Genomic DNA, 19,212 nt, shown 5'->3' with positions numbered 1-19,212 from the left:
TTCGATTCGACTCAAGTTGCACCTATTGAGTATTCTATTGCGTCGTTTGCACAAGCTTTTAGCACAGTTTATGTTCTCTGGTTACTGCCTTGAATTGTTCTCTATTTGGCTCTTGATTTCTTTTGCCCTCTGTCTGTCACTTCATGTCAGCTCTTCGGACAGCAATGTGTGGCGCTTATGCCATACAGATGCAGCGCACTGTGCACTGGCGCACGTACTCCCACTCATTGTGGGCGGTTAGCGTTTTGGCTTCTGTAGCCGACGTGGCTACATCAACACTCTTGTTCAGGTTGGATGCTTTTTTGCCTCCTCTTCAGGACCTGTTCCTGGACACTAAGCCTGGCGATAATGCAACATCGTCTCAGCATGCTCATGTTTGTTACTCAGCTCTTACAGCTGTTCCTCAGATGGCAATAAACCTTCTGCTGCGTACTGAGTTCTTGATCGACGGCATGCGAGACACGTGACCTTGAGCATCCAAGGGCGATCCTTCAGTAAACTTGATGTCAGCATCAAGAGTTGTAGAAGTGCCGACGCGTGTGATGTGAGCGATTGTGTCTGGGTACTGTTCACGTCTCGCCATTTTGAAGCGCTTGACCAGCCATTTGAGGACTTTTGAAGATCCTCATGGGGACGTTCTTCGTGGGGGTTCTTGCTTATGATGATACTAATTACCATGCCTCAGCATGCGTACCCAAATATAGCACACTCGAACGCTAACTCCACCACAAGCCCCATCCGAAACCCCATTGATCAAGCAATCCGAACACCAGCGGTTCCACGCCCCCGCGTACTCTCCCCCACCACCGCCTCACCTCTCAAATTCCACAACCTCACCCCCACCCCTCCTCCCTTTCTCCAAATTCTCCTTCCCCTTCCCCCTCCCATCCTCCCCATCCAACACCGGCACCCCCACCAACTCCCCCGCCTCCACGTCCACCGTCTCCGCTCCCTCAAGCAAATCCCGATCCGCATCCCTAACACTCTTCCTATCCGCCTCGGCTCTTTCCTCCTCTTCATCCTCATCATAGTTTCCCTGCGCCGCCGCCCTATCCATCTCCCGCTGGGCCTCCTCCATCCGCCGCCGCACCTCGGCAGCAACCCTCATGCCGTCGCTGACGATGTTATCGAGCATGCCTCTCAGCCCCTTGCCGGCTGGTCCGGCGACCCCGGCGGCGTCTTGGGGGAGCGAGAGGGCCTGCGCCGAGGCGGCACGGCTGGGCGCGTTGACGTTGGCGAAGGTGGTGAGGGTTGTGCTGGTCGGGGTCGAGGATGGAATGTCGGCTAGCCGGAAGGAGTTGGCGAAGGCGGACTCGAAGAAGGATTCGAGGGTTTCGTCGGCGAGGATCAGCATGCGGAAGGTCGGGAGGGTGATGTAGAGGGGTTTGGTGGGGTCCAGGGCGGCGTTTGCGGTGTGTTTGTCTGGTTTAGGGGTGAGGGAGCTGGATGGCGGTGGTGGTGCTGTGGTTGGTTGAGAAGGGTCGAGAGATGTCGGCGGTTTCGGAGAGCTAGGTCTGGAGGAGAAGGAGAGGAGGTCGTCTTCGTCTTCGTCGTCGCCGATGCTGAACGCGTCGACGGCTTTTTCTGTTGTGTCGATGAGTTGATTAGATGAATTTTCGCTGTGGTTGACGGCGTGGTCCGGATCGGCGTACTCGAAGCAGCGGCGTATGAAGGCGGATATGCTGCTCAAGATTTGCTCGTCACGATTCTCACGTCCGCCACCAACGTTGTCCGCTGATTCTTTCGGCTGTAGGCTGTTGAGAGAAGCTGACGGCGACGGCATGTTTTCAAAGCCGCGGCGAGAGAGGAACAGGAGCGCTTCCGAGATCCTCAAGATGCCTTCCCGGTCTACTTTGCTATCACCATCGTCGTCATACAGCTCGAAGAAGTAGCTGATGTTCGACATGATATCCTTTGTTCCCTTCACCTGAGCAAAACCGGTGACGACGTCTTGCAGGCTAAGAGCATGGTTCATGTTGACATCCCATCTGCGGAATAGGCGTTGCATGAACTCGTGGTCCGCCGGCTCGGGACCAGCGCCCCAAGGCGATAGCGTGACACTGCGATTCCTCATACTGTTGCCGAAGTAGGAGTAGTTTTGTTTTTCCGCGTTGGGGTCTTGTGGTGAACTGGGTGAATCACTGACTGCCCATCTGGTGATGCCTGGTCTTCGTCAGCACGGCGGCTCGTACAATGAGGCCATCACAGGATGGTCGACATGGAAATGTGAGAAGACAACTTACCAGCGAGGAACTCTCGAAACGCGTCATAGTCCATTTGAGTTGGACTGGGGCCAACAGCAACTCTACCCATCTCAACTGAATTATTATAGAGCACATCAGTCGCAATCCGCGTTGCTTTCGTACCGCCAGCCTTCGCACGTCGGTCCGCCTCCTGTTGGAACATCTCCGCTCGTTGCTGCCGCTCGTACAGCACTCCATAGAAACGGTCGTACATGAAGCCAAGATCGTTGGTACTCAAACGTTTGCTGTCCGGTCCTAGGTTACGTATTGATGTTCGCTTGGCAAAGTTCTCTATGTTTTCTAGCACAGCATCCTTATGCTTTGCACGTTGTTCCGAGATGGTGTTCTGCGTGATACCCGCAAATTCTCTGAAAGCCGTCACCATGAGCTCTTGGAAGCGTGTTACCGCCCGTAGCTTTGGGTTCTCGGACTTTGGATGCGCTGACTCATCCAACCGAGCAAAATAAGATTTGAGAACAGAGATGAAGGTGCCGTCATCAGATGCGTCTAGTAGCTCCTCGCCGTTTATGCGGAGGATGGCGAGGCCGATCTGGAAGAGTACTTTTGGGCCCTCGAGGAAGAAAACATCCAGGACCCGAAAAGCGAAGATAAGGGGCATGGAGTTGATATAGAGCGAGAGGAACCAAGGAAGGGAAACGACTGAGAGCTGCACGTCGGATTTGACGAGATGGTCCCACAATATCGGCATGGTCTTTTCCACTAGCGATTCAAAGACTCGCTGGTCCAGAAGAGTGCCGTACATAGTTTGCGAGTAGTATCCCGGTAATAGTCGGTCGCATAGCACAGAAAGTAACGAGAAGGCTTGCGCCTCGGACATGTAGCTTCGTATCCTCAGCGAACCGCAACATGCTACGGGAGTGGAGTACATACATAAGAAGCGCTGCTACCACAATGTTCATGGCTTGACAGTATCCGACCTCCTCATCTGTCCAGCTATATGCTGTCAGAACCCGTCGTAACCGGCCAATACCTTCCTCGCTCTGAAACCCCGGATACTCTGGTAGACTGCGGTTCAAGTCCTTCTCAATCTCCTCAATGGCTAAAGATTTCCGGCCTTCGTGCTTCGCCAGAGTCTCCGTATATTGGTTCGGTTTTTGCAAGCGCAGGAAGAAAGAGCCGGAAGTAAGTTCCCACATCTCGCCTCTGAGCCTATTCGGTAAGCCGACGCGAATGAGCTTATGGAAGGTAGGCTGCCGTATGAGGGTCGCATTCCTCCCATTCTCATTCAAGTACTCCCTCCATAATCGCATCTTCGTCCCATCTCTTAACTTTCTAGGATTGCCTGGATACCTGAAGATTATGCCAAGGCCAGTATCTGGAGCTTCCTTCTTGCTGTCCTGTTTTTTGCTGTCCTCCTTAATCTTCGGGTCGTTTGAGAGCAGGTACTCCGAGTAGCACTGCGAAGCTACCGCTCGAAGATTCTCCACCTCCCTGATGCCCTCCCTCAACCCCTTCTTTAAGCGGTCGCAGAACCTTTCGCATTGCTGCCGACTGCCCGCTAGCTGTATTGTCAATTTCTGGCCGCCCTCCTTCTTGCTCTGCTCACCGAAGCCGTTCCACGTGGTTATGGCCAGGGCGAACATGTAGCTCTGACTATGTAACCTTTCCACCCGCCTGATCGCACACAGGGGCAGTGTGAAGCCATTGCCGGCTGGTCCAGCTCCGTGTGTCTGGCCTGTAAATGCGCTTGACGAGCTCAAGCTGGCAGTGTTCAGAAAGCTCGATCCCTGGGTGGAGAAGCAGAGAAACTGCTCCGACAGGTGAAGTTTCCCGACATAGCGATTGCCTTGCCCTCGGTCCTCGTCGTCTCGGTCGTCTGAGGTGCTTCGGATGCTGTGGTGCGAGGAAAGGGTGAGCTCGGCGGTGATCTCTTGCAACGGATTCTGCGTGTCAGGGAGGCGGAACTGATGGCGGAAGAGGGTGCTTTTTGAAGGCCGACGGTCGGTTGAAGGTGCAGTTTGCGACAGAGTCGGGTCGATGAATTGCTGCGCTTTCTGAACCAGGGAGGAGAGGTTGAACATAGCGGAGGGAAGGGAGGGTTAGGACTGAGTTCTGGCAGCAGTTGTAGGCGTAGAACAACGCTTAGCACGCGTCCGTCGTGCTCATAATATTCGTCGGCTTTAGGCGAGCTTCTGGAAAGTCGTGAGGCAGTTGTACTACTGTTGGTTGAATAGGGCTGATCAATCGCTGAGGCTTAGGCCTGAGCTTTGGGAGCTGGGGTCGGCGGGCGGGTTCTTCCGACGAGCTCCCGCTGTCCCTGCATTCAGTCACTCTGATATCACGTGACTCACGCCTTAACGTCTTCTTACTTTCATGTCATCTCATATCTTGCAACGACAACGCCTTGTAGTGATGACTACGGGTAGGAATTTATGCAAGGAAGCCTATAATACATATGGGTATCACAACATCAAGTCTACAGCGTCTACGGTCTCCACGGCTGCCAATCACCACTCGAGAATTGCCTTGAAGACGAACCATCCAGCCAACAGCCCTCCCGCTACACCGGCAAGCACCGCATTGCCTTCTCTCGTCAGTGAAAGGTAAGCCAGCACGCCAACAATGATCTCTTTCCGCCGCGCCGCCGCGCGCTGAGCCTGCCACCTCGGATTGATCGGGAAAGGCGGTCTGCTGCGGATATCCTGGTCATCTTTGTCAAGCGCTTCGAGCGGCACAGAAACCGACAGTGCTACAGGCCGATGGTCCGATGTCGGTTGCAAGGGCAGAGCGGTATAGGTATGCAGTTCAAGCTGCGACGATGACGCCAGCGGCGGTAAGAATAGTATCCGATCAGTCCAGCTGGGATACCGGTGCTTTGACCAGTCCCAGTGCTCGGCCTCGCCTGCATCACTGTCGGTATCTGGGCTGATTGCGGATGGTTTGCCGGCCGATCGCTTCATGGAGTATTTGTAGGTTGGGGGAAAGTTGATAGGAGCCTCGTGGAAGCCGTGCACCGTTCGCCCGGCATCGCGTTCGTGACCGAGTTGATCGTGTTTTAGTAGATTGGAGAAGTGTTTCGGTGAGCCTATCTTTGCGGGCTGCGGGTAGTCCACGTAGGACTCCGGCTCCGGACCATCACTGTGAGAGCGGTAGTTTAGGTCACCTGCGAGGAAGGCGTGGCTTCCTGGGTTGTATAAACCTGTCGGGGTCTTATCGTCCTCATCTGAATCTCTGGACAACAGCGGTTCGGCGTCCTCATCTTCTGCTTCATCCCCCAGTGTTCGCCTGCCATTGTGCAACTTCCGCACCCCTCGATGTGGTGAGAAAACAAGATTGCGCACAATATTCTCCCAATCAGCATTGCGCCTCTCCGTCGCGTTCTCCATAGGGGCCAAGTGAGCGGCGACAAGCGTAATCCCCAGCTCTTCGCCATCACGTTCTTCCAAAGAGTATCCCATGCGCACTCCCACAGCGCCCTTGTTGCCCATCTGCCAGAGCCCCACGCCCGTGCCGGCTGTTTGGATCCATCGTAGCCTCTGGGCAACTTCCTGTCTGGCGAAAACCACTATTCCAGTCAAGCCAACGTGCGCTGTCAGGAGGTTTTCGTATGTATCGGGGCCGCCTCCATGGCGTTCTGCGGCGACATTTACGGAAGATACAACGCGATTGAAGTACGGTAGGACGTACGCGCCTCCCAGAAACGCGTATGCGATAGGAGCTATCTCTTGCAACGAGAGGACAATGATGCCAGGCAATGCAGCGTCTTTGGGGTGCGCGTCTAGTAAATAACGACCGAAGGCTGCCGGCTCTATTAATCTACGCGCACAGTTAAAGGTGACGAGGTAGACTTCTAAGGAAGACATATCAGAGTAGAGGCTTGGACGATACGAGTATTAGATTCATGTTTCGCAAAGTCGATCTACGGGATCTTCCTATGGTTTCGCAACAATGTGGGGGGCAGACCCTTGCGCTGCAGGTTCTACGTCATACTCGTGGGACGAGCTTCAAATTCCCATTGGGATTCGAGGGGCAACTTGGGAGAGCTCCAGTAGAAGAGAAGTCACTGAGAAGCTCCTCCGTACACCTACCTGAAGCAGCAATTCAATTGATTGTTCAGCTGTCTGCGCAGAGTGTCATCATTGAAGTCCGCAATTGCACTTCTAAAGCGTAAATATGTTTAAGCCACAACTCCTCTTCCAAGCAATCCGCACGATCCCTCCTCGATTACGTGTGACAGGAGCCTTCGATGCTCGTCCAGCGTTCCTCGGGACACGTTACATCTCAGTCTCTCGTCCGCTGCTTGAGAAAAAGACACCAGAGGACGATCACGATGGTCACGACTCGGCGTCGACAGCAGCTCCGCCTGGTGCATCTGGCGACCAAGAAGGCTCTCTATCCCGTACAGACGATACAGTGAGGGTGCAGTACCCCGAAGAGGGGGATCTTCCAAGGAGTCGACCTGTGTCAGGCCGGGGAGGCCCACATGCCAAGCGAACGCTGGCATCGTTCTCGCTGGAGGGAAGGGTTGCTGTTGTAACTGGTGGTGCGAGAGGGCTTGGACTAGTCATGAGTCAAGCCCTTGTGAACAGCGGCGCTGATGTTGCTCTTGTGGACCTTAACAGTATGCCCGTTGTATCTTATTTTACAAGGACACAGACTGACGTACACTCATAACAGAGGAAGAAGCAGAGCGTTCAGCCGGCGAGCTCGTGAAGACCTTTCAAACGGAAAACCCTGACGCGGACAGGTCGTTTCTCCCCGCGTTGTCATTTCGTGCCCAGCTGATCCAGAAGTAGACTGCCAAAGGTCACAGCCCATTTCGCCGATGTATCAAACCCGACATCCGTCAACGACTCCATCGCCGAGATCCTTCAAGCCCACGGCAAGATCGACAACCTCGTGACCTCCGCTGGCTTCACCGAGAACTTCAATGCCATCGACTACCCTTACGACCGGATGAAGAAGCTGTGGGGCGTCAACGTAGACGGTACTTACCTCTTCGCCGTGGGCGTTGCAAAGCACCTGATGGAGCGCCAGTCGCCCGGAAGCCTTGTCTTCATCGGCAGCATGTCGGGCTCAATCGTCAACGTACCGCAACCGCAGGCGCCGTATAATGCTGCGAAGGCGGCAGTAAGGCACCTAGCGGCGAGTCTGGCGGTTGAGTGGGCGCATGCGGGCATCAGAGTGAACTGCATCAGCCCTGGCTATATGTTGACCGCGCTGTAAGTCTGCGATGGCCTAAAGTGACGGTCTGATTTGCTGACCGCTTCTCAGGACGAAGAAGATCCTTGACGATAACCCAGAGCTGGCCAAGACTTGGACCTCGCTGATCCCGCAGGGCAAGATGGGTCGGCCTGAGGATCTGATGGGAGCCGTGACCTTTTTGGCCAGCGATGCGAGCCTCTACGTCACGGGCGCTGACCTCCGAGTTGACGGCGGGTATACCACCACTTAGATCGCGTCTAATGCGCCCAACACTGTTTTCGGCACGCATGTATCCGTAGAGAGAGCGGATATCGTGGAATTGTGCTATCGCTTGGGGGTTCTGGTGTGAGGGTTTGGCATCACGTGCTGAACCTTTAATTGTCCCGTGCGCACTAGCTGATTCCGCCCTCTCATCCCTTTGGGATCTCGGTTTCACATCAACACAAAACTACATTTGTCTCTGCTGTCAAAGTCGTAATAGCTCATCATGAATCGAACAATGAATAATGGGCAACAATGCTCCTTGGAAGGGCGTTTAGTGTTCATGATGTGGGGCCTGCGAGTGCATCTTCTGTCGAGTGGCTGGAACGAGTGCGTGCGCTTATAGTAACGTTGGGCAGGGGTCAATCGAACTCAGAGCCAGGAGCTGTCCAAGTCTGGACTTAAATGTGTAAGAGTATTCGACTTGAGGACCGTATCGAGATGTCGTCTCGGTGATTTTGCCGCGATTGGGGATTGAGTGCAGTCCCTCGCGGCGGCTCCTGCTTGTTACAGAAGGAACACTCCAACACGCTTCCTTCAAAGCTGAGCATGCACACAATGCGGCATTGGAGCCTTCCCTCAGCCATGGCGCTAGTCTGGTTCTCAAGCTCTTCAAATATCTCCTTTCTCTCTCCTCCTCCTCTTCTTCTTCTCTATCATCCACATCATCTTCATCATCCGATCAAACTCATATCCCGTCATCGTCAGCATAGTCTTTGCTATCACCACTGTCGCTAGCAGCTGGCTGCACTCTCTCACGCCGTCTCTTGCACCAGCAGCATCAACGCTTTTACCGACGGCTAGCTGCACTTGCACCACACGATCGCTTACACCTCGTCATCATGTTTTCCAGGAGAAGACCCGAGCATGCCACAGACCATTACGGGTTCTGCCTGACATGGAAGAACATCACCAACAACAACAAGACGAAGAAATACAAACGTACTTATGTTTACCGCCGACAGGAGGGACAGCCAGTAAGCATGCCTACCTGTTGAAATTGCCGTGACTAACGATCAATGCACTTCAAGCTCGCCTTCTTGAGCGAAGCGAACCTCATGGATCACCTGCCACGGTTTCCCAGCATGCGGTACGACCACGCGAGCATAACCGTCAACGCAAACCAGACGGATCCGCAGATTCACCTACAGACTCCGAAGTGGAAGTCTCCAAGGCTTATAGACGGCGATCCAAATCTCGTCTTTAGAAGCGCCATAAAGCCAGCCGGCTTCTGGAGGCGTTTCCGTAGCGCGCCTGATGAGCCGCCGTTTCCACCCAACGGTAACGGTGCAGCTGATGGCGGTCAACTACCGGCGGTCGCTACTGGTACTACTGGCACTGCCGTACATCAGCAGCCCCAGGCCAAGCTGAGCCAGGACAGCTCCAGCGGCAGCTCCAACCAGCCGACAGCCGACTCTGGAGTACCGGCGTCGGTCCCGGGCAACAAAAGATCAAGCCAAGCACCTTCTGGCAGCTCCTCGGACACGGCGCCAGTCAGTACTGGAAACCTTCAGCACCGTCGCAAAGGACCTCCACTCACAATTCAAACCACATCGGAGACCAGAAGGGGAACGGCCAGTGGACCAGTATCCGGGACCACGGTTCAGACGACGCCCGCAATGGCCTCGGGGACGAGAACGGCAGCGGAAGGACGGACAACGGAAGGCCTGACTATGTTCCCTCGGATCGAACTAGAAGGTCAACCGCTTCCACAGCCTCCTCGGAGCAGCACAGAACCCTCTTCGCCTGTGGACGAGAGCTCCGTGGAGAAGCTGGAAGACGACCAACCGGACGCTAGCAATGTCCCACAGCTTACCCAGAACGTTGAGCAACCCTCGCCGCCAATAGAACAGACCTCAGAAAGGGTAGGAGCAGCAACTCAAGGCATGACTCCGTTCCCTCCATTCGGCCCGGAAGGCAACAGCCCTCCACGCCTTCCTGACAACACCGAGCAAGGTTCTGCGTCAGACAATCAAGACCCGGAGATCGTTCGCCACATGGTTGATGGAGCCCAGCTCGAGCCCGAAGGCCAAACTGTCCCACAGCTGGACCGCGACACCAACCATTCCCCTCCACCGGCATATCGGTACTCCTATGAGGGACCCGGACATGATGAGCCGAACTCAGAACCGAATGGCCCTCATCGTTCGCTCCTCCCCCAAGGCGGCCAGCAATCGTCACCGCCAGCAGTCCAGAATCACACGATCACAAGCACTTCAGTGGGGCCGACGTTCTCGTTCGAGAACAACATTCCTACAAGGGCAATGAAGAATATCCGCCGGAGAGGATCGACTTGAACCTTAGCGGGGAGCGGCTGGAACGGCGGGTCCGCGTTGGGTAGTCTAGCATGTCCTCGTCGCGGTAGAAGGTGCTGGCTGTGTGTCCGTGTGCGGTGGACTGGGCTCGAAATGTTTCTGCTTGTACACAATCATTGCATTGCATCTCTAGACAGAGTCTCTATAGTGACTACGTAGTCAGCATCAAAAGTCTCGATTGGAACGAGTATGTCAGAAGGTGCCTGTGTCATTTTTTCCCCGACAGACCCGTCATCATCCTTCATGCGGCTTTACCCAACCCGGTAGGAAGGCGTCACGTGAGGAGCTTGCGTCTCCAATTTACTCTCTCACAATTCAAGTTCCCTCGAACGCGATATCAGGTGACCGCGTGGACGACTTTCCTGTGCAACCCAGCCGTGGACAGTGCAAGATATGCTTCAAACGGCGTCCAACAGGGGGCTCCTCGCAGCCTCCTGTCGTTCAGCAATGATGCCTGCCATCCTGGCCACCTGTGCGCTCCCCTTCCGAAGCCGAGTGGGAGATCATTCCCGCTGGAGCGGAGAGTTCTGTTGAAGCGCCGTAACCCAAAGATCAGGAGGAGAATGGGGATTCAGATACAAGCCGCTTGTGGCTTGGAGAGATCGTCGGTTGGGCTGCCTCCAGGGCTGCGGCTTGCTGATGTTGATCTACATTGATCCGAGCAGAGGAGAAGCAGCTAATCCGCTCTACATACGAGTATGAGGCCCTCATTCAGCCCTTGCTCGGTGGGGAAGTAAGGATTATGATACCAACGGGGTCGAGAAGTCATGAGTATTGTAATCGAATGGAGCAGCTGCAGGGGTTTGATTTAGTGGAGAGACTTATCGTAGTAAGTGCCGTTAAACCTCGGTATCTCGTCGACTGTCAGGGAAATTCGACCATCGAAGCATGGAGCTTGAAGAAAGCCGTTGGCACACGGGCCTCCACAACCCTGAGGTCATTGCTCGAAGAAAGTGCCCGAGCAGCCACCGCTCGAAACTATCAGGCAGCACGAAGCGTGAGAGGTGTAGTACGGCACGTTGGAGAACATGTTAAAAAAACCAAGCCATTGTAAGAGGAATGCTTCTGACGGCTTCGTTGGCCGCTGCCCCGCCGCTCACGCCTACGACGCATCTCCCAGCGGCTGGCCGCGCTGGCCGAGAAACGATGCAGGTGATGCCAAGCGACAGCACTGTTCAAATCTTAGCTGAATGCCAGCCAATGCTTGGTACGAGCATGTTTCAGCCCGAAAGCCTCTCATCGATCGGATTTTCTCGAGGGCCAGGATTCTGGCTCATCGGGGGGTTTGTACGTTTTGTGCATCGTATGCGCAGAAAGCTACACCGCTAACCTGGGTTCAGGGAGCGGGAAGAGATCGGTCCGCCAACCTCGGCTCGTGTGGCGTTGACGATTAACCGCATAACGGCTGTCACCTGTTGCTTGATGTAACCGCGCCTGTCTGCGTGCCGAATCAGCGAGGGTTGTTTCGGAAAGAGAGCCTGAATACGTGATGGTGATCTTTATTGGGGTGTAGTTAGGCGCAAGTGGAGCTGCAATTGTCGGCAAGTCAGATGGTGAGAACGAGATTGCCATGCTAGTGGAGTGGGAGATGCCGCAATCGGGGAACTCGCATGAGATCGTGTCGGGGCGAAGGGGAGACCCCCGTTGCGGGATTGAGGTGCAACAACCAACAATCAACCAACAATCAACTTCGGATAATTTGGCACTTGGCGCCAAATGTTCGATGACGACTGCATGAGGGATTTCTGAAGTTGAGAGTTTGGTGTACGGAGTATGATTCTAACCATGCGCCTGCGCTCTGGGATTGCGACGTGCTCTCGCGGAAAAAGCGACCAAGCATGGAAACAAGTGGGTATTCTGTACAATGACCATCTACTCCAAGTAACCCAAGAACGCGCTTCTGGTTGCGTTTTCGCCCAGTGTTTCCAAATGTTGCCTAAAAACCTCATCCCTGAATTACTCCCAAACCTAGAACATTGGAAACATAAATGAGAATACGCGGCCGCAGTCCTGTCCGAGCACTTCGTTGAGGTGTGCGAGCAATAAACGTCGCCGGAGGTGATAAAGCTGCCCTTTTGGAAGAATGTCGATACACCCCCTTGTCATCTACCTTGGGGTGGTGGGCTGTTAGTTTGTGACAAGCTCTTCGATAGCGAGGCGAACGAGGAGGTCATGGCGGAGTATGAGCCGCTTGAGGCGTTTGAGGAAGCTGAGGAGGTGCTTGATGAACGAGATTGGATGCCGAGAGAGATGCAGGAGCTGCAGCGTCCGGTGGTGGAGTTCGAGCGGCCCCGGCAGCCTCGCTGGTAGTTGACGCAGGAGAACATGGTTTTGCGTTGGTGTGGGGGTCTTCGAGGATGAAGGGGGTCGATGTTGGATTGCACAATCTTGCAATGATTCAAGACCTAAGGATCGGGGCCTTGAAACCGCGATAGTTCGGAATTGAGGTGTCGAGTTGGAGCCGGCCGGTTTGGAGAGCTCTCCAACGTTCGAGGAGGTGAGGTAGTTGAGGATATGTTGCTTGAATATGCTGGGAGAGGGTTCGTTGTAGAGAGTAAACGTTGTAGATAGGAGGACGAGAGGTAGATAACAATTGGACTGCCCTAAGAGCGGGATCCAAAGGCTCAAGCTGGAGGCTCAGTCGAGGAATTGACGGGTGATTGGTTGGATGGTTTTGACTGCGAAATGGATCCTGATGGAGCACTGGCATAAAGATATCTGAGGAGAGCGCCCCTTCTTTAAAGCCTGGTCCACAAGGTGACCCGACTGCCAGATGACGGGCCAGGCGGCAGCTAAAACAAACTTTGGACCCACGCGAAACCGACACAGAAGGCGTTATGATGATCGAATCTCAACCCGCTTTTTCGCGGGCGCGCATCACGCAGCGCCGTGAGTCACTGACGACACTGCCCGGAGAGCCAGCTACAACAGGCGTCGGGTAGCGGTCTGCGGCACGTTCTCTCATTCTCAGATTTACCTTGCAAATGAACGATTCCGCGCGGACGCATCGGACCTCCTCGAGCAGATTGACAGGACCCTGGCCATCGATGATCGCCCAGGACTCCAAGAAAGTCCCCAACCCTGCTGGTTGCGGAAACCAACGTCGCCGAGACAGCCAAGCTCAACTGCACGGCCACACGCCTTTCCCGGAGCTCTCCTGAGATAGCTTTCTCAACCCGCCAAGGCATGTCCGCAAAAGTGGCACGTCGGACGGGAAAACGAGTGCACAGATGCACTAGGAAGATCGCCCAAATGGTGCACCCCCTTGACCTGCCCCAAGTGAGTGGGCACGAACTCTAGGGCTCTTGTATTCATCTCCAGCGCCAAGTCCGTTTCATCAGGGCGAGGGCGGAAATGAGTTTCACCGAGGCCGCATCCCCGGCCACGTCGCTCAATCGCAATTGCTTGAAGAGAGGCGCTGGCAAAGAGAACGTGCAACAACCCTCAGAGTGCTTGGACGACGATTCTCAACATCTACTCTTCTGCTGTAGATGCCGATTGGCGCATTCTTTGGCGGCCTGTATGGGCTGGGAAGCCCCAGCCGCTCCGCACGAATCTGTCTCCAGAGCAGTTATTATCGGTAACGCAAACCCTCTACGTTCGACCGTACGTCGGTACTTGGGGGGCGATCACGCATGCGGAGTCGGTTCATCGTAGCTGTGCACATCAAAATATTCTATTCTGCGCTTCTCTATCGTTCGACTTTCCGTCACAAACTCGTCACCTGCCTTCCTCGACCCTAGCAATGGTTTGATTTCCTCACCAGCACGCATCACTCTCCACTCAAGTCCCGCCCTGCTTTGTCTGACCAACCGAAACCCTCCAGAGTATGTGTCTCTCAGGACCGGGTTATGGGGCTGAACCTCCACAGGGTGCACGAAGTAACCCTCCGAACCGGCGTATCGGTCCGCTGCGGAAGTCCCGGATGCTCCACAAACGAGAATCATGTCACTCGGAAGATTGTGAGCCAGCAGCTATCTTCATGGTCCTGTGCCTGAGTGCGGCTTTGGCTGAGGTGGAGTACGAGCCCTGACATGTCGTACGCCTCAAGTCTTGTAAGTTGCTATTGCATAAGACTGTACGGTTGTATGGAACAGCTACGCAATTGAAGCGGATTCGTGACCGACGCCGGTGATCTATTGTTGATTCCGCCGCCTGTTTCTCAAATGCCGTGACGTGCAGTCATGAAAATTAGTCCGAAGCCTCATGCGGCAACGAGGATTTCAGCCCCTAACGCTGGAGGCTACACAGCAAGCCTCGGTCAGCGTGGACCGTACTGATGCACATCGGGGAGCATCTCAAGGAAAAAATGGACCGAAATGGCTCACACTTAAGCTGCTCATTCGACTGTTAAGAGAAGCTGTAAGCTTTAGTGGTTTCCTTTCAACACTCCATTTTTCTCCCACGCCCGCTTATTTGTGTGTATCAGTCCGCTTGGCCACAATGTGTAGGGTACTTCACTCATTCGGACTGCTGTTTTTCATCTGAGATGAGGACTTTCCGAGAGGAAGTCCGTCCCATTAGACTCGTTGGAGCGCATCACCATAACAATAGAGCTACTATCCCGTTTTCGTCATACAACTCACTCATGTTGATGATAAGCTGTGAGGATCCCTAAGGGATTTATGGCTTTGCCAAGGACGGAAATTCTGCAGCACATCACACAATTCCTCAAGTCTTTCTAGAACATAGCTGAAGAATGGCACTCCCGCTTGGATGACAACAATCTCAAGTCCGCAATTACAACCAGGGTGAAGCTGCCGTACTCTGTGCTGCGGTATACGGCAGGCTGTAAACAATCTTTTCATGTAAAGATCTACAAGGCAGGAGAAGCGATCCCGAAGAAAGTGGCATTAACATCATGCTCATCACGCGAGTCAACTGGCCAGCAGAAGCCTCACGCCCTTGCTCTAAACACCTTACGTGCCGTACGGCTTCCCCAATCACCTGAAAACGAATCTTTCTAGCCGCCGTCCGTCTCACCTCCTGTCATCCACTTCGTCGTCAGCCACCGGCATCTCTACAGGCTTGCTCTGATGAGGCATCTCATGCACAGCCTCTGAACCATACAGCGGCGGCGCTTTCGACTGCGCGAGTACCTCATACCGAGCCATAGACGCAGGCATCTCACCATAGGGACCGCCGTGTCCCTGATCCTTTTCGTATGCCATCTGCTTGGTTTTCTTCTTCCTTTGCCAGGTATAGAATAGTCCGATACCGATCAGGACACCGGCTATAACGGAGCCAACGGCTATCCCGGCTATCGCGCCAACGGAAGGCCTCGTTGAGTCGGTGTTCTCGGAAGGTTGGGCGGACGGTCCGGCCGTGGCGGCTGCAGAGGCGGTCAAGCCTGCTGAGCCTCCGCCAGTCGTGATAGTACTGAGAGTTGTCGTCGCAGAGATACCGGCGGTCATGGCCGTGAGTCTCGACGAGAGCGCAGCGCTTTCAATAGCGGCTAGTGATGATGACTGCAGTTGGTTTGCTGCCTCCGGAGAGAGACCCTTGTTCGGGTTCTCGAACTTGCCCCAGCACACGTTGATCTGTCTGGGAGCTTGAGTGCAGTCCTGCGCCTCGTCGCAACACCAGACCGCAGTCTCTGGTTGTCCACATCGTATCTGGCCGGTGCCGGGAGTAACTGAGTTTCCACCAGTGCAGTCTGGGGCCAATGCCCAGCAGATGCTACACATCAAACAATCAGCAATGTGGTCAATCAAAATGGTTCTTGTTGGTCCTGGAGAGGTAGACCCACGAATCAGGAGCTGGGCACGCATAGATTAACTGCCTATCCGCCTCATAAGCGCACAGCCCACCGTTCATGCTGTTATTCGCAGCTGTCATGTACACGTCGCCGTATCTACAGGTGTCCACATGGTCGCCATCCTTGGTCTGACTGATGAAGAAAGTTGGATTCGCAGCCATCGCGACTCCGCGAAACGCCAGAATGGCGAAAATCAAGAATGCCATGGCTCTGAACAAGAGACAAGCTGAAAGGACGAGAGCCTGCACAGCGCAGACCGCCGGTACACCCCCTCATATGAGGCTTTGAAGGAAGCCAACGCGCCCGAATCCTTCGTCGACCCATTTAGCAAAAAAGATGCACGCGCGAACACAGCCCTCTGAGACCAAGCTGATTGGGTATCAGTTTTGGTCCCTGGGATCCGTCATGCAATGCGGGGGCCAGTGATTCCTGCGTTTTGAATGGAGTTCTACTCGCTAAAGGCTTGCGCCACGATCCTTCGTGCCTGGCAGGCTCGAGGCGGTGCGGGCCTGAAACATGAAACGTGCAAAGAACCGGGTTGATTCGCCTCTTGACAGAACCATTCGCGGCACAGAGAGCGTTCAAATAATGACCGGGTGCGCTTTTAGGCATCATTCTCGCTTGAGTGAATATACTCAATCACTTTTTACCAGTAAAGCCACTGCTGTTGAGCTTGGAGACGAGGATGCGCATGGTGAGAAACGTATCTAACTCACTAGTTTAGAATCACGTGCACCGGCTTCTCGGTGGTGAAGTGAGCAGTAAGCTGAGGTCTGATATTCTGTATTCTCTCTACACTGGTTCAATTGACATGGTATGCCGAGTTTCAATATCATTCGTTATATCCACAGAGTGAAGTAAAAGTACAATAGTCATCAGAATCATCCAACAACCCCGCTCAAATCTCAAGCGCAACGGCCCAACCAGTGGCCAGGTATTCCACATCAACAGCGCCGTTCTAAAACCCACTACCCGCGTCAACACCTATCGGCGATGCAATTCATTTCAGTATTTCTCGCTCTGGGAGACTGCCAGGCCCTGGCCCTTCTCCAGCGCGATACTGCCAATCCTGCTGTTACTGTCGACCTGGCCCTCCTTCAAGCCGACGGTCGAGTCGGTGAACGCATCGAGCTCCTTCGCCTTGAAAACGTTGAGGTAAATGGGGAAGCTCCACGCAATGACGAAGAAGGCGAGCGGCACGACCATAGCCTTTCTCGTGCCGGTCCTATCCGCAACGTTGCCCAGGATAGCCGGAACGACGGCGCCACCGCAGACGGAAGCGACGAGGAAGGAAGCGCCACGCTTGGTGTGACGACCCAGGCCACGTAGCGAGAGCGTGAAGATGGTCGGGAAGATGGCAGACTCGAAGAAGAGGACGATCATCAACATGGCAATGCCTCCCCAATTGGCACGCTCTCCATGGCCGGTATCAACGCCGATAGCAGCAGCAAGGAAGATCATGATCATGGTCTGGAAGAGGAGAAGGACCCAGCGCGGCTTCGTGATGTACATCAGCCCGGCACCGGCGAAACGGCCGATGGCGAACAGGCCCTGGCCGATAGCGTAGAAGTTTGAGCCTTGCTGATGCGACCTATTGATCTCTTCCGCGGTGCCTCCGTGGGTTTGATCGGGACGGGCTTGGGTGAAGTAGTTGATGAAATAGGCCGCAATACCGACTTGGGCGCCGACGTAGCAGAACTGGGCAGCGACACCATAGAAAAGGATATACTGCTTTCGCAGCGGCTTGTCCTTGTAACCACTGTCGCTTGAGATCATCTCGGCCTGATCGGCCATATCGGCGTCTGTAATTTCGGGAATCTATGACTGATTAGTGTCGATAATCCAAGCGTCCGTTTCGCGACTGAACCTACCGGAGCGAAGTAGAAAACAACAGCCAGGGCGGCGACAAAGATGGCAATCCCGAGATACACCCACTGTACGCTTGACAAGTCTTTTCCGTCGGTACCAACGTTCTTGAAGATAACGTATGAAGCCAAGACAGGCGCCACAACACTACCCACGGCCTGGAAAGACTGCGACAGCTCCAGACGGAACTCGCTCCATCTTGGCGGACCGCAAACTGCAATGTACGGGTTTGCTGACGTCTCCAGCGTGGACAAGCCGGAGCCGACAATGAACATGGAGCCGCAGAATCCTCCGAAGGAACGCTTGACGGCTGATGGCCAGAACATGAGGGCACCGACGCAGTAGATGCTGAGGCCGAGCATGAAAGTATAGCGATAGCCGAATTTCCTCACAAACCAGCCGGAGTACGTCAACGGGCCAATGAAGTATGCGCTAGAATCAAGAGGTCAGCTTGTGTTCAACTTGGTGGTTCAACTCACACCATCGCTTACCCGAAGTAGGCACCCTGCAGACCAGAGCTCTCTCCCTGAGAGATATTCAAAGCGACCTGGAAACGCGAGTTCAAGACGTCCAGGAGACCGTACGCGAAACCCCACAGGAAGAAGAGCAGCGTTACGAGTGAGACTGGAACAATGGATTGACGGGTTGTGATCATCGAGGCACCGGTGAGCGCCTTGTCACTGACGCTCTTGCGACGGGTTTGGAGCGCCTTAGCATCAGCAGCTGATGGCCGACGAGCCTGCTGAGCGTGCACATCGTCAATGGCAGGCTCCTGCTCGCCGCCGAGGCCGAATTTAAATACCATGGTGGATAACTGGACACCAGCCGGGTGTCAGTCTGATCGCAGAGGTGTAGTGGGAAAGGCGGATTTGGGATGAAGCTCTGAAAGTGAAGCTTCAGATGTCAATGGCGAGCTGAAGAGTGAAGGCTGGCAAGGGCAAGGGAATCCAGAGAAGATATACGATTTCAATGCTGTCACACCTCTTGCGCAAATCTTCCAGTGCATCATCTCCAGTTGAAGGCACAGATCACTCACGGAACCCCATCATCGACTGCATCAGCAGCCATATCCTGGACATGACCGACAGTGGTGCTGCATAAGTGCCAGAGCAGATCCGCGAAAGAGCCAATGATGCCGTCCGGAACTGCGAGCTCAACGTCAGGGATGCTCAAGCATTGCCAATCCAAGCAAAGATCCCTTGCCCAAGCTAAGATCTGGGGTCCCGACGTGGAAAGCGCCACGGCCAGCTCCCCGCAGCGGTCGCTTTGCCGTGACTCTGCCATGGTCAATGGCTTCGTGGCGGCTGTCGTCCACTGATGGCGATTGATAGCGCTTCTCGGCAGTGACAATTAGGGCTAGGTCGACGGTTTAGGCCGTTTCGTCAAGCCGTCTGTTGCTTGGAAACCCTTGCGGGGGCGGGAGACTGAACCCCGCAGCCCCACATTCCAGCCAGTCTCGCGACATCTTGGCGGCGGCTTCTGTGTACCGTTGAGGCTCGTGAAGTGCCGACTGTGATTCAACGAGTAAGAGTTCTGTAAAGCTTGTACTTTCTAACTCGTGTTCGGGCGTTGAGGGCCCGGACATGTGCCTGTCAGCGATCAG

At 54.5% G+C, this 19,212-nt stretch overlaps 6 protein-coding genes across 6 annotated transcripts; 2 read left to right on the top strand and 4 right to left on the bottom strand.

Annotated features, from left to right (window-relative positions):
* Positions 1–811: 811 nt before the first annotated feature.
* On the bottom strand, positions 812–4,285 carry W97_04952 (uncharacterized protein; the record flags this gene model as incomplete). The annotated part of the gene is made up of 3 exons (XM_007782840.1): positions 812–2,163; positions 2,244–3,085; positions 3,135–4,285. The coding sequence occupies 3 exons, from the start codon at positions 4,283–4,285 to the stop codon at positions 812–814; spliced, it is 3,345 nt and encodes a 1,114-aa protein (XP_007781030.1).
* Positions 4,286–4,711: 426 nt separating this feature from the next.
* W97_04951 (uncharacterized protein) lies at positions 4,712–6,067 on the bottom strand (the record flags this gene model as incomplete). The annotated part of the gene is made up of 1 exon (XM_007782839.1): positions 4,712–6,067. The coding sequence occupies one exon, from the start codon at positions 6,065–6,067 to the stop codon at positions 4,712–4,714; it is 1,356 nt and encodes a 451-aa protein (XP_007781029.1).
* Positions 6,068–6,377: 310 nt separating this feature from the next.
* W97_04950 (uncharacterized protein) lies at positions 6,378–7,659 on the top strand (the record flags this gene model as incomplete). The annotated part of the gene is made up of 4 exons (XM_007782838.1): positions 6,378–6,825; positions 6,882–6,951; positions 7,001–7,426; positions 7,479–7,659. 4 exons carry the CDS (start codon positions 6,378–6,380, stop codon positions 7,657–7,659), a joined length of 1,125 nt encoding a protein of 374 aa, XP_007781028.1.
* Positions 7,660–8,512: 853 nt separating this feature from the next.
* On the top strand, positions 8,513–9,967 carry W97_04949 (uncharacterized protein; the record flags this gene model as incomplete). The annotated part of the gene is made up of 2 exons (XM_007782837.1): positions 8,513–8,647; positions 8,702–9,967. The coding sequence occupies 2 exons, from the start codon at positions 8,513–8,515 to the stop codon at positions 9,965–9,967; spliced, it is 1,401 nt and encodes a 466-aa protein (XP_007781027.1).
* Positions 9,968–14,964: 4,997 nt separating this feature from the next.
* Positions 14,965–15,904, bottom strand: W97_04948 (uncharacterized protein; the record flags this gene model as incomplete). Its single annotated transcript, XM_007782836.1, has 2 exons — positions 14,965–15,664; positions 15,735–15,904. 2 exons carry the CDS (start codon positions 15,902–15,904, stop codon positions 14,965–14,967), a joined length of 870 nt encoding a protein of 289 aa, XP_007781026.1.
* Positions 15,905–16,748: 844 nt separating this feature from the next.
* On the bottom strand, positions 16,749–18,414 carry W97_04947 (uncharacterized protein; the record flags this gene model as incomplete). The annotated part of the gene is made up of 3 exons (XM_007782835.1): positions 16,749–17,561; positions 17,615–18,041; positions 18,101–18,414. 3 exons carry the CDS (start codon positions 18,412–18,414, stop codon positions 16,749–16,751), a joined length of 1,554 nt encoding a protein of 517 aa, XP_007781025.1.
* Between the last annotated feature and the right edge of the window lie 798 nt (positions 18,415–19,212).

The sequence above is a fragment of the Coniosporium apollinis genome (genome assembly GCF_000281105.1).
Source record: "Coniosporium apollinis CBS 100218 chromosome Unknown supercont1.22, whole genome shotgun sequence".
In the NCBI taxonomy this organism is placed as follows: Eukaryota; Fungi; Ascomycota; class Dothideomycetes; genus Coniosporium; species Coniosporium apollinis.
Note: the sequence above shows the minus strand (reverse complement) of the source record. Positions and strands in the feature narration are given on the sequence as shown.